Genomic DNA, 13175 nt, shown 5'->3' with positions numbered 1-13175 from the left:
CAGAGTGGTTGAGAGTCCGCCTGCCGATGCAGGGGACACGGGTTCGTGCCCCGGTCCGGGAAGATCCCACATGCCACAGAGCGTCTGGGCCCGTGAGCCATGGCCGCTGAGCCTGCGCGTCCGGAACCTGTGCTCCACAACAGGAGAGGCCACAACAGTGAGAGGCCTGCGTACCGCAAAAAAAAAAAAAAAAAAAAAAGTCTTACACAAAGAGCACATATGTATGACAATATTTGTAATAAGTTCTAAAACAAAAAGTCATCTAAGGTGAAAAAAAATCAGACCACTGGTTGCCTGTGGGTGGTGGGTGCATATTGACTGGGAAGTGGCACAAGAAAACTTGCTGTGGTGCTGGAAACACTCTATATTACAGGGGTTTGCTTTCCATGGTGTATGCGTTTGTCAAACCAAACTAATTGTACACTTAAGAAGTTTGTACATTACATTATATGAAAATTTTAGCTCTCCTTCCCAAAGAAGTATACAAATAGTGTGTGTGTGTGTGTGTGTGTGTGTGTGTATGCGGGCATGCGTAGGTGCATGTATGTGGTGGTGTATGGAGAGGGAGGGAGAGAGGTTATTTTAAATAAATGTGTAAATCTGAAAATTCCAAATAAATTGTATTCAAAGGAAAAATCATTAAAATGTACATTTTAGATGGAAGGAATTTGCTTGAAGAAAGTTTTCCTTTCATTATCTTGCTGCTGCTTTTCTTTCTCTATATGATTGTACTGGTCAAACAACCCATATTGCTTGACAAATTCTTTTTAGAGCAGGCAAAGAACAGATTGTTCAATAGAGAAGGGGGAATTAGTAAGACCCATCCACTCCAGTCTAATAAGCAAGGCTGTGAATCATACTTTGCTCAGACAATTATCTTTGATTTTTGTCTACTGAAGAGAGTAATTTACTCATCAGGCTTTTACAAAACATGTAGAGCAACTAGGTTTCAAAGACAGGCCAATAATCCAGACTTAGGTGGCTCACAGCCTCTTTCTGGCAGTGAGACGTAGTGGAATGAAGCATTGCGGGGAGGTTACTCTTCTCCGGAGCATAGCTTGCATAGCAGGGGCTCTGCCTCCTATCGTCCAGCTACACTAGGCTAACTAATGTTTTCTGGACACTCAATGCTATTTAATGACTCTATGCTTTGCTTATATTGTTTTTTGTCCTAGAGCCACCTACACTACCTTTCTAGCTCATCTTTTAAGACTCAACTCAAAGATCAACTCCTCTTTGAAACTTTTTCAGTTTCCCTGATCAATTTCTTCCTCCACTGTGTTCTCCCGACACCTTGATTATACGTTTTACAGTGTTTATACTAACTGACTGAATTTGATAGTTGCATGTCTACTATTCTAGACTGAGCGTCTCTGGAAAGTAGAACCTGTGTATTTGGTTCCTAGCACAGTCACATGATATTCTACTTGATGCAGGTGACTCCAAGGAGATTTGAAGACCTCCTGACTGAAACCTCCGAGAGCAGGTAGCAGGACTCTTTATTCACTGCCCTGGCCGCTACACACACACACGCACACACACCATAGGGCAGTGTTTTGTGTGGATTCGGCATACAGTATGTTGGTGAACGTAATGATGATGTACTTTGAAATGTCCCTAAGACCCAGGAAACTCAAATGTTGTGCAAGCTGTTTTGTTCAGCTGTTTTATATTCAAGGGAAAACTGTAGTACAGCCAGCCTTTGAGAACTAATTGAACCTAGTTTTGCAACTTTTAAAGAAGAAAAGAACACTTGGGTTGTGACCATCCAGTTTGTACCAGGGTATTAGTGATGCAGAGGTTTACATATATGAAAAATGTCAAGCTGAACAATTATTTCCAGTTGGAATTCCACTTTATTAATTCCAGTAAGGAAGGGAAATTTCCACGTTGCTAAAACCCCAGAATCTCTCTTTTTCTGCAAGACTGACTCAGTCTCAATCCATTTGTCCTTGCGTGAATGCTTTCTCCGCGCTGTGCCGCGCTGCACTGACAGCTTATAAGGTGATAGATATCCACTGAGCCAACGACCTGAGCAATTGACTCCAGGAAGCCAAGCTTTTACTCACTCATCGCCCTTGTACATTTCTCTTACTTTAAGCATTAACTTTACAGAATCAAAACCAAATTATTTTAAGAGCGCACACAATTATTTAGAGTACAGAATGTTGCAGGCATGCTCATTTGTTGTGAGGACACACCTGGGCAATCCTCCTTAGTGAAGAGAAGTGTCATAGCTTCAGAAGCCATCTTACTTTATTCTTCCTGGTATTTTTTGAAGTATAGCTGACATATGATATTCTGTTAGTTTCAGGTGTACAACATAGTGATTGATATTTTTATACATTATAAAATGATCACTGTAAGTCTAGTTACTATCTGGCCCCGCACACAATTATTAAAGTATTACTGGCTATATTCTTTGTGCTGTACGTTATATCCCCGTGACTTGTCTATTTTATAAGTGGAAGCTTGTACCTCTTAATCCCCTCACCCCCCCTCCCCTCTGGTAACCACCAGATTGCTCTTGGTAACTATGAGTCCGTTTCTGTTTTGTCTTGCTTTTTTTGTTTTGTTTTTTCCGTGTTGTCACAAATGGCAAGATTTCATTCTTTTTCATGGCTAGTATTCCACTGTATATATATATACCACATCTTCTCTATCCATTCATCTATCAGTGGGCACTGAGGTGGCTTCCATATCTTGGCTATTGTCAATAATGCTGCAATAAACCTAGGGGAGCACATATCTTTTTTAGGTTATCTTATTCACATTCTTTTTTTTTCAGTTGAAGTATAGTTGATTTACAATGTGTTAGTTTCAAGTGTACAGCATAGTGATTCAGTTATACATACATATATATATTCTTTTTTAGATTCTTTAAAATTAGTGTTTTTGTTTTCTTTGAGTAAATATCGAGAGGTGGAATTGCTGGATCATATGGTAGCTCTATTTTTGACTTTTTGAGGAATCTCTATACTGTTTTCCATAGTGGCTGCACCAATTTACATTCCTACCAACAGTGTAGGAGGATTCCCTTTTCTCCACGGCCTCACAACTCTTATTATTTCTTGTCTTTTTTTTTTTTTTTTTTTTTTGCAGTACGCGGGCCTCTCACTGTTGTGGCCTCTCCCATTGCGGAGCACAGGCTCCGGACACGCAGGCTCAGCGGACATGGCTCACGAGCCCAGCCGCTCCGCGGCATGTGGGATCTTCCCAGACCGGGGCACGAACCCGTGTCCCCTGCATCGGCAGGTGGACTCTCAACCACTGTGCCACCAGGGAAGCCCTCTTGTCTTTTTGATAATAGCCATTCTGACAGGTGTGAGGTTAGGTATCTCACTGTGGTTTTAATTTGCATTTCCCTGATGACTAGTGATGTTGAGCATCTTTTCATGTACCTGTTGGCCATCTCTATGTCTTGAGTCCTGGCTTTTGAAACTTAGCTGTCCCAGCCTCCCTACTGAATAGACATACGTCATCTTCCCAGAGGAACAGAGCATCTCTGAGAACTTTCGGGGGCACATCTATGTGTGTGTGTATGTGTGAAGCGACTGATGAGAGACAGAGAGGCAGAGTGTATGAAACAAAAATTAACAGAAAAGGAAATATTGGGTTGACATTTGGTAAATTAGTTTAGAATCCTAATACTAAAAACCATCCATTGGGTGTTCTAGAAAGACTTCCTGCATAATGACAGAATTGAAGCTGTTACAAACCTCTTCGAGAATGCCCACATAGAAAATGAAACATTCCCCTAATGATGCCATGTACTTTTCTGTATTTATTATTAGAGCAACTGTGATGAAGAAAATACCATGTACTCATGTGATATCAGCAAAATCATGTGATTTGTACTCATGTGATATTAGCAAAAGGGCTGACTGATTTGGCATAGATTATTGTTCTCTGTGCAACAAATTCAAACTAACCCTTAAAGAGCAGTACAATGTTTAGCGATTAAAGAGGTCCAGGATGTGATGATCCATGAAAGAATAGCACTCAAATGTTAGTTCTCTGTCTGGATTTTTCTCCTTTTTTTTCCCCCCATTTAGAGCTAAAGAGCAGCCCAGAATTTGAGGCACATTCTGTTGTGTGTACATGCTTGTAGCATTCCCATTCACTAGAGGGGAAAGAGTGTACCCAAGGTGACAGAACAAACTAGCACGGCGGCCGGGTGTCTTCATTCCAGGATAGCTAAACACATGAAGTCAAACCATGGGACCACATGTTGGCATATAGAGTAATGGAAAGTATGAAAAGTTGTCATTGTCAATATGGTTAATAATTTGGGGCACAAGTGGCCTACCCTAGCTACAGTTCTCCACTTGTTTTTTGTTTTTGTTTTTAACATCTTTATTGGAGTATAATTGCTTTACAATGGTGTGTTAGTTTCTGCTTTATAACAAAGTGAATCAGTTATACATATGTCCCCATATCTCTTCCCTCTTGCATCTCCCTCCCTCCCACCCTCCCTATCCCACCCCTCTAGGTGGTCACAAAGCACTGAGCTCATCTCCCTGTGCTATGTGGCTGCTTCCCACTAGCTATCTATTTTATATTTGGTAGTGTATTTATGTCCATGCCACTCTCTCACTTCGTCCCAGCTTCCCCTTCCCCTTCCCCGTATCCTCAAGTCCATTCTCTATGTCTGTGCCCCTATTCCTGTCCTGCCCCTAGGTTCTTCAGCACCTTTTTTTTTTTAGATTCCATATATATGTGTTAGCATATGGTATTTATTTTTGTCTTTCTGACTTACTTCACTCTATATGACAGACTCTAGGTCCATCCACCTCACTTCAAATAACTCAATTTTGTTTCTTTTTATGGCTGAGTAATATTCCGTTGTATGTATGTGCCACATCTTCTTTATTCATTCATCTGTTGATGGGCACTTAGGTTGCTTCCATGTCCTGGCTATGTAAATAGAGCTGCAATGAACATTGTGGTACATGACTCTTTTTGAATTACGGTTTTCTCAGGGTATATGCCCAGTAGTGGGATTGCTGGGTCGTATGGTAGTTCTATTTGGAGTTTTTTAAGGAACCTCCATTCCACTTGGTTTTCCCATTGGAAATGGTCATCCATCATGCCTCTGTCATATCCCTGTGGAGATTCTGGTACTGTAGTGCGATGCTGCTATAACCAAGACCTAAAATGTGGAAATGGCTTTGACCAGAGGTTGGAAGAAGTTTGAGAAGCATGATAGGAAAAGCCTAGATTGCCTTGAAAAGACTGTTCGTAGGAATACAGTCGTGCCAGTGAAGGCACATTTCAGTTTAACCCGTGAGTGACACACCTCAGCTAAACGAGGCTTCTACGGCACATGTGGATGACATTTATTCAAAACGGTTCTCAGCCCTGATTCCACCACCCCTTCTATGCAGATTGGTTATAATCAGACGGTGCAGATGAAAAGGTGATCCTACTGGATATTCATTTTCCCCCATGTGTTCACTTGGACAATGGGTGCTTGGAAAATTCGGAAACATGTAGCTGGCTCCTTTGAAAAGTTCTTCGGTGAAATTGACTGGCTTAGGACTGGGACGGTGTGCTGGGGAGGGAGGTGAGGACAAGGGCTACAGGTCACTTCTCCCCTCAATCCTTTAAGGATTCCATGGCAATGAGTACGTGTTCTCTCCAGGTACAAGCACAAGTCCTGGAGGAAAATGCTGGCATTTGTTTTTCTTTTAAACAACTGCAAGTAGCTTGAAGAAAGTCGCTGCAGTGGTTGTTGTTTTCCTTATTGGTCTCCTAGGCTCAATACAACACAAGGATTGGATATACACTCACAGAGAGTGTGACGATGTGAGACTGACTGGGCGCCACAGAGCAGTGGGCTCAGACTGTGGTGGGAGCCCAATCCAGCATGTTCCCAGGCCTGGCCTAAAACCACAGATGGTTCTGGCACTGCCAAAGGCCTGAGGACCACTGTTCTCTGGCAGGGTTAGTATGTGCTCTGTGAAACTATGGCTTCATGGCCAAATAAGTTTGTTCATCCCAGCAGCTCCCAAAGTTAAGCAGCCTTCCTTAACAGAAGACTTTCTAGAATTCAATGTGCTAATGCTCATTTTCAATCCTGAAAGAGAGTGTGCGGGCCAGTGGTTCTCAAAGTGTGGTTCCCCAGGACCAGAGGCCTCAGCATCACCTGGAAACGTAAACATCCAAACACTTGAGCCCACCCCAGACCTACTGAATTGGAAACGCTGGAGGTGGAGTCCACCAATCTGTGTCTTACAAGCCCTCCAGGTGTTTCTGATGTGGACAAAAGTCTGAGCCAATAGTCCTTGTGGTGTTTTTCCAAAAATATTTCATCAAACATGTGGCAGGGCTAATATTTTCAACCATGAGAAATGATACTGAAGTGTGTGTGTGTGTGTGTCTGTGTGTGTGTGTGTGTAATGAAGACGTGTGAAAGTATCACTGTTTGTAGGGAGGTATTTTGGAGGACGATTTAATCATTGATTTATTTAAACACCACCTTCTGTTAAAAACAACTTGCGGCAGCTCGTTGAGAATGTTGTGACTAAAGGATTATTCCTGGGCATTTTAGCCCCTTCTTATTTATGCCAGGCCGCCGCAAGACACCAAGGTTCTGACTTGTTTATGACTAGCAGACCTATGCTATTCCTGAACAATGAAAAAGCAAGAGCCACAAGCAAACTAATCAATAACCAAACCTTAAAGCCCTTGGAGCAAGAGTGAGACAATAGGGCTTCCCTGATGGCGCAGTGGTTGAGAGTCCGCCTGCTGATGCAGGGGACACGGGTTCGTGCCCCGGTCCGGGAAGATCCCACATGCCGCAGAGCGGCTGGGCCCGTGAGCCATGGCTGCTGAGCCTGCACGTCCAGAGCCTTGCTCCGCAACGGGAGAGGCCACAACAGTGAGAGGCCCGCGTAGAGAGTGAGACAATGCACTACTTTTCTCTACGGACTGAAAATAAGTGAGACTGAATAGGGCGCAGGGTTGAGCAAGTCTACTTATGGTATATGGTACCCAGGCTCCTGTCCAAGCTGGGCAGGCAGGCTCTTTCATGCAAGCTGGACCTTAGAGCTCTGGCAGGATGAAGGCTTAAGACGGGATCACAAGGTGACTGAGCTGAGCTGGGCTGGACTAGGAGATCCTGCTGAACCTGACCCAGACATCTTAGGAATGGGCAGCCTCCCCACCGTGCAAAAGCATGCTGCTTGGGGCCTGGGTAACTTTATCTGATGGATGCCCTGAAAAGTGCCAGTCAATTATGTTTCACCTGTTCCTCCACTCTTACCTACATCGACTACTCTGAAAGCATCATAACCAGGCAATGGCAGCTTTGGGGAGCTAGTGAAAAGTCATCAACATTGAAAATGTTTATGGTTACACAAATGTATGCCTTTGTCAACTCAACAAACATACACTAAAGATACGCGCACTTCATTGTAAGTTTTATATTAAGAGAAAAAACTGCAGGCACTTCCCTGGTGGTCTAGTGGTTAAGACTCTGCACTTCCAATGCAGGGGGCGCGGGTTCGATCCCTGGTCAGGGAGTAAGATTCCCCATGCTGCGCGGTGCGGCCAAAAGATTAAAAATAAAAATAAGAAAAAACTGCAACGAACATTGAACTCTAGTTACAGATATACATAAGGAATTAGGAGGAAGTGTACATATGTCTGCAATTTATTTTGAAATATGTCAAACATAAGATGGATTGATAAATTGATGGACGGATAGATGTATAGTATAGTAATATGTTAATGGTGGAAGACAGGTGTAGGTTTACCAACGTTCACTATGAAAATCTTTCAATTTTAATATATGTTCTGAAATTTTAGTGAAAAAAGAAAATGTTTATGTTTTCCTTCAGTTCTCGGAGGTGGAAAGGACTTGAGATATTTAGTCCCGTTCCTTCCCTCTACTGAGAGAAATGAGAAACAGAGAGGGGAAATGACAGAGTGAATGGCAGGGAGGGTACTAGAACATAGGTGTCTTTTGTACAATGCATCACTGAATGGGAATGAGAATTCTTCTGTTCCAATCTGAAGTTCAAGTACAACAACTAGTACAATAACTACACTTTCAAGAGTGTTCGTGTTAATATAAATCTCTAGACTGTAGATTATCTGAGGGCAGTGACCTGATGTACATAATTCAGTGTGTAACTCCAGTTTCTACCACAGTTCACGGCACATAATGGACGCTCGATAAATACACGTTGGAGGATTTTTCTTTGAATGAATAGAAAGAGTTTATTCAGTGCGTATCTGGGTATACAACAACAAATATTAAACAACTTTTTTTAAACTTTTTTGTGCACAGGACAGAAAACTGCCTGTACATGCTATGTCCACTTTTGGAACACAGATTTTAACAATTATTAATGCACAAAATCTTACATATCATGCAACTCTATGCCAAGATTCCAACTTTCTTCCATGCAACAGATATGAAGATCTAAATGGAAACCTAGCTAAGTCTTAAACACTTTTCCAGAAGCAGGTATAAGTATATGTTGTTTAGGGGTAACCAGTCTTTTAACATTTCCTTGTACACAATATTCACGCGCCAAATACAATGACAGGAGGACTTATACATACACAGATAAGACATTTCTTATTTTAACAACACGAAAGACAACATCACAGTTCCACAGTTCCTGTCTTTACACAAGAAGCCACAATAGTAGTTTAACATGATAACACAAATGGAATTAAGAGAAATCTATACTTGAGGATAATCTTTTTTTTTTTAAGTAATCTTTACTGACTGGGGTTGACAACACAACACAATTTCTACGCACAAAGTACAGCACAAGAACTCGATCAGAATACTACGAATGTAAAGGAAAAAAAAAATTTGGTAAAATCACAAGAACACTGTTACCTTGAGCCTGAGATGCCAATTCAGCTTCAACCCTGAATTTGGTTGAGTTGGATTAAGTGACACAGAGTCAATAGAACCATTGAATTCCAGAAATCATAAAGTTGCGCTATGCCAAAGGAAAGAATACATACGAATCAAGCATAGATAGAAAACAACACGGTTCACAGAATTTTGTTTGCCCCTACAAAACATTGAAGCAGTTAATTTTGTTTTGTTTTGTTGTTTGCTTTTGAAGAACAATGGTGGTCTTTTCAATTTTCTTGGTTGGAGAGCAATTTTTTTAATCAGCATTAGTGCTGTGAAATGTTTTTGGTTTGTCTTCCCCAAAGCATAGGTGAGATCATGAGAAAATTGGGCAGTCCTTCTCCCGGATTTAATTCACTGATCATGCTTGGCACTCTTTTTTCGCACAAGCTCGTTCTAAATTATGGGGCGTTTGTATGGATGAGAAGAAGGTTTGACGGCAGATTAGAGTAGTGAACTCTGCCTTGTTTGTTTGGTAAACATCATGGACAAATCTGAACTTTTGGGTGAAGGACTGCTAGAATTAACAGCACCTGGAGGTAAGGTTCTGTTACAGAGCCCTTGTTTTGCCCTCACTGGCTACGTTGATTCATTGTGGCTCATGGATTTGCCTCCATTCAGTACGCCGGAGACACTTCTGCTCTTGGTTGGGGTCCCGCTTCCAGATCGGGAGAACTCCGTGAGGTCGTGCAGAGACGGCTCCTTGTACATGGCCACTGCAAAGCACAGAGACACGGCATCAAAGGCCACCGCACTGGCCCTCAACTTCCCTTCTGCCCACTAGGCTTCCAGGCTGGAGGCCAAACCTGAAAAATGCCGCTTTCAAGAACTCAGTAGAGAGCGGACTGGACCAGATGAAGCAAAATCCAGTCTTGGTACAGAAGTGTGTAGAGAATTCTAATGCCTCATCTCTATCACTGATGGTTTTAGATATATGAGAGGATTAATGAAAAATGCATTTAATAAAGCTCTTAGAAGTTTAAACATTTTCAAACACTGATTTCTCTCAGACTTTAAAATGAAACTCTCCCAGACTCTAAGTATTAGCACAGTTCTTAATGCAATAAATGGTAAATATTATTGTTGTGCTGTAAATAACAGCCCTGGCTTACGCTTATGGAGCACTTAGAACGTGCCAGATACTGTTGTAAGTGCTTCACGTGTGTCATCTCATTTAATCCACATGCAAATCCCACGAGGCAGGTGTTTTTCTCCATATTTTACAGAAGGAACTTGAGCTCAATAATCTGCCCAAGACTACCTGCTTACTAAAGGCGGAAGCTGGGCTTCGGACCCAAGTAATCTGGCTGCAGAAAATGTGCTGTCAAAGGGCGCTGGGTTGATTTGACTGGATGTCTGCCCCTCCTGTAAACCGCTCTTCTCTGCCTGGATTTCCTACCGCTTCTCCACCACATCTCACTCCTTCTAACATCCCTACTTCCTGCAGCCCATTCCTATCCCTCACCCTTTCTCATTTGCTACTAAGCTGCTAGTAATGACCAAAAAACAAAACTATGAATGAATGAAAATTGTTGGGGCAATACTGTTGGGCCCTTAGAGAGACAGGCCCAAGGAGCTTTCTGATAAGTGTTAAGTATGCACACATTTTGGCACCTGTGTTCCTGTCCAGGGATCATTTGGGCATAATTTGGGGTTCTTGGCTGTCCTGAGTTAGCAATTAAGCTATTTCCACATAAGAAAGGTGTTACCACGTGCAGATATACTATGGAAAAGTTAAAATCAGGAGATTAGATGCTATTGTCAATGCTTTAGTGTTTTTTTAAGTGTAAAATGTTACTGAAGTTTTGTATAAATGCCTTAGTATGGAAGAATTACATTCCACTTTCGAAAGCGTGAAAAAGGATTGATTTCAATACCGATACTCATTGAATCCAGAGCTGGTATAATATCAAGTTTACCTTTCAGTGGTTTGGGCAGAAAGTGAGCTGCAGGCTTGTTCTTCTTCACATGGTTTCCTTTCATGATCTCTCCTTCTTTGTTCAGACCCAGATACCACCCTCGGCCTGACTGCTGCTGACGGTATATCATTGATGAATATGTCACATAATAATTTTCAAACACCGATTCTTTGAATTTGCACTCAGGTGTGAAATGTTCCTACAAGAGAAGTAAATAAACAAAAGCTCAATATTTATAGCTATGAATTTCATGGAGAACCATATGGTATTATCCTTCAGGAGTTCAGGACATACTTTGTTAGAGCTTGTTATGACTGGGGTTCTATTTTAATAGCAGAAACTATTATCATTGGAAACTAAAACTATATATAACATTTCACGTGATGCTTTAGAAAAGGCCCTAAGTGCAAGTGCTACTGATCAATGATTAGCTCTCTTTGTAATAAGGTAATGGAAAAACTAGAACCAGCCACCTAAGTGTAATGTATTGGAAAAATACAGGAGCCAAAGATTGAAAAGACAAGCATAAAACTGTCACATGGAGCTTTGTTCCCTTCCGGATTAAATGAGAAAATAAACATCCGATCCCTGTACTTAATTTTCATAGATTATCCAGTTACTATGTACTATAATTTTCAATTGCCCCAGGCTGAAATCTGTGTTATACTGTTACAATGCTGGCCGCCTAGATTTCTAAAGAGATGCTACAAAGAAAGACTACCTTTTACTTTTAGATAAACCAAATTGATTTTTTTTTTCAGATCATTGGACCTTGACTTAAAAAGAAAAAAAAAATTCCCTCATCACCCCATCCTTGCCTTACAGTAACATTTCACACAAATCAATATAGAAACAAGGAATTTACAGTAATTCTACAAGCAGACATGAGAGAGCAGGCCAGGAGACTTTGAACCCGGCAACGTGGTTTCCTGCCATGTACGTGGCCATGTTTTCTTTGGACTTGCCCGTACAAAAGAAGGGTTCCTGACACAATAGACTGTTTTTGAAAACAAACAAAAAACCCCATAAAACCTTCTTTCAAGTTTTGTAATATGTGTATGTATGCAATAAACAGCTATTTAAAATATCCATTTATAAGCAAAGTGAAATGAACAGCAGATTTTAATCTCTAAGTAATCTATTGAGCAGCAGTGGGTCCACTTGGAGTAAAAGATGAGGAAAATGCGAAGTGAGCTACATGTGAAAGTGGCACTAAGGAAGCCATTCGATTTGCACTATTTTGCTGAGATATTATCAGGAATAAGTTTTTTTTTTTTTTTTTTTTTTGCGGTATGCGGGCCCCTCACTGCTGTGGCCTCTCCCGTTGCGGAGCACAGGCTCCGGACGCGCAGGCTCAGCGGCCATGGCTCACGGGCCCAGCCGCTCAGCGGCATGTGGGATCTTCCCGGACTGGGGCACGAACCCGTGTCCCCTGCATCGGCAGGCGGACTCTCAACCACTGCGCCACCAGGGAAGCCCAGGAATAAGTTTTGATGAAACCCTGAAAAAAACCCCACCTTGCAATAAAAATATTGCAAGCTTTCTGGACACCAGTCTTTTCTGAATGATGTCTCCATGGTCCTACCTTCCTTCATGTTAGATAGCATTCCAAGCAAAGCACACTATCTGAGCGACAGACAGTGATTTACTATCAGAGAATCACTTCAGCAAAGAGGGACAGATTCCTCAAATGAGGCAGCCTTTTTCTGAAAGTTAAATAATTGAACACTTTTTTCTGGAAATCCACAAAATCTGCTGCACTCAGTAATCTCACTGGTTCCCCCATCTGGCTTCCAGGGTGCACAGATCAGAGTCATCTTTTGGCATAATTTCAGCCTAGGGGCATACTTGATAGATCCTCAGAAGATTCACACAAATTCAACCTACTCAAGAAGCAATGTACTTCGAAGGCAACTATCATGTGGTAGGAACGAAAGTGTTCTATTTATGGGCTGTGAACGCTCCTCTTTGTAGAATTCTCAACGTAGGGAAAGCCAAGGTATGTCTACAAAGAAATCTGACTGAAATAGTCTCCATGTGTCCTCTAGGGATGAGGACAGTTGTATAGAATGTTGGTTTCGCCCTGCCTAGCGTAAAATGACAACCTAATGTGACATTTAAAATTCTCCACAATTCAGGGACATCCCTGGCGGTCCAGCGGTTAAGACTCCACGCTTCCAATGCAGGGGGGCGCAGGTTCGATACCTGGTCGGGGAACTAAGATCCCACATGCCGCGCAGTGTGGCCATAAATAAATGAATAAATAAATAAATAAATCTTCGCAACTCAGTCGCTACCTTGCCTTGTCTCCACCATAGAACCATGTGTGCCTTTGTGCCTTTACAGACGCCATTCATGTCATTTCTGTACCT

The 13175-nt window shown here is 41.9% G+C and overlaps 1 protein-coding gene and 1 non-coding gene across 3 annotated transcripts in view; one reads left to right on the top strand and one right to left on the bottom strand.

Moving 5' to 3' along the window:
• The first annotated feature begins 7454 nt into the window (after positions 1-7454).
• Positions 7455-7527, top strand: TRNAG-UCC (transfer RNA glycine (anticodon UCC)). The gene has a single exon. It is a non-coding gene; the product is annotated as a tRNA-Gly (tRNA).
• Positions 7528-8200: 673 nt separating this feature from the next.
• Positions 8201-13175, bottom strand: part of FGF13 (fibroblast growth factor 13) — a 526861-nt gene continuing 521886 nt past the window's right edge. For both annotated transcript variants that reach the window (XM_027092419.1, XM_027092421.1), the window contains 2 exons: positions 10804-11002; positions 8201-9600 (listed from right to left, as the gene is read on the bottom strand). In XM_027092419.1, the coding sequence (XP_026948220.1) occupies positions 9464-9600; positions 10804-11002 (336 nt within the window). In that variant the 3' untranslated portion in view covers positions 8201-9463. The remainder of the gene's footprint in view (positions 9601-10803; positions 11003-13175) is intronic.

This window comes from Aethalodelphis obliquidens, unplaced genomic scaffold (assembly GCF_003676395.1).
Source record: "Aethalodelphis obliquidens isolate GAN/ISIS:26980383/991018 unplaced genomic scaffold, ASM367639v1 scaffold78, whole genome shotgun sequence".
Taxonomy (NCBI): domain Eukaryota; kingdom Metazoa; phylum Chordata; class Mammalia; order Artiodactyla; family Delphinidae; genus Aethalodelphis; species Aethalodelphis obliquidens.
Note: the sequence above shows the minus strand (reverse complement) of the source record. Positions and strands in the feature narration are given on the sequence as shown.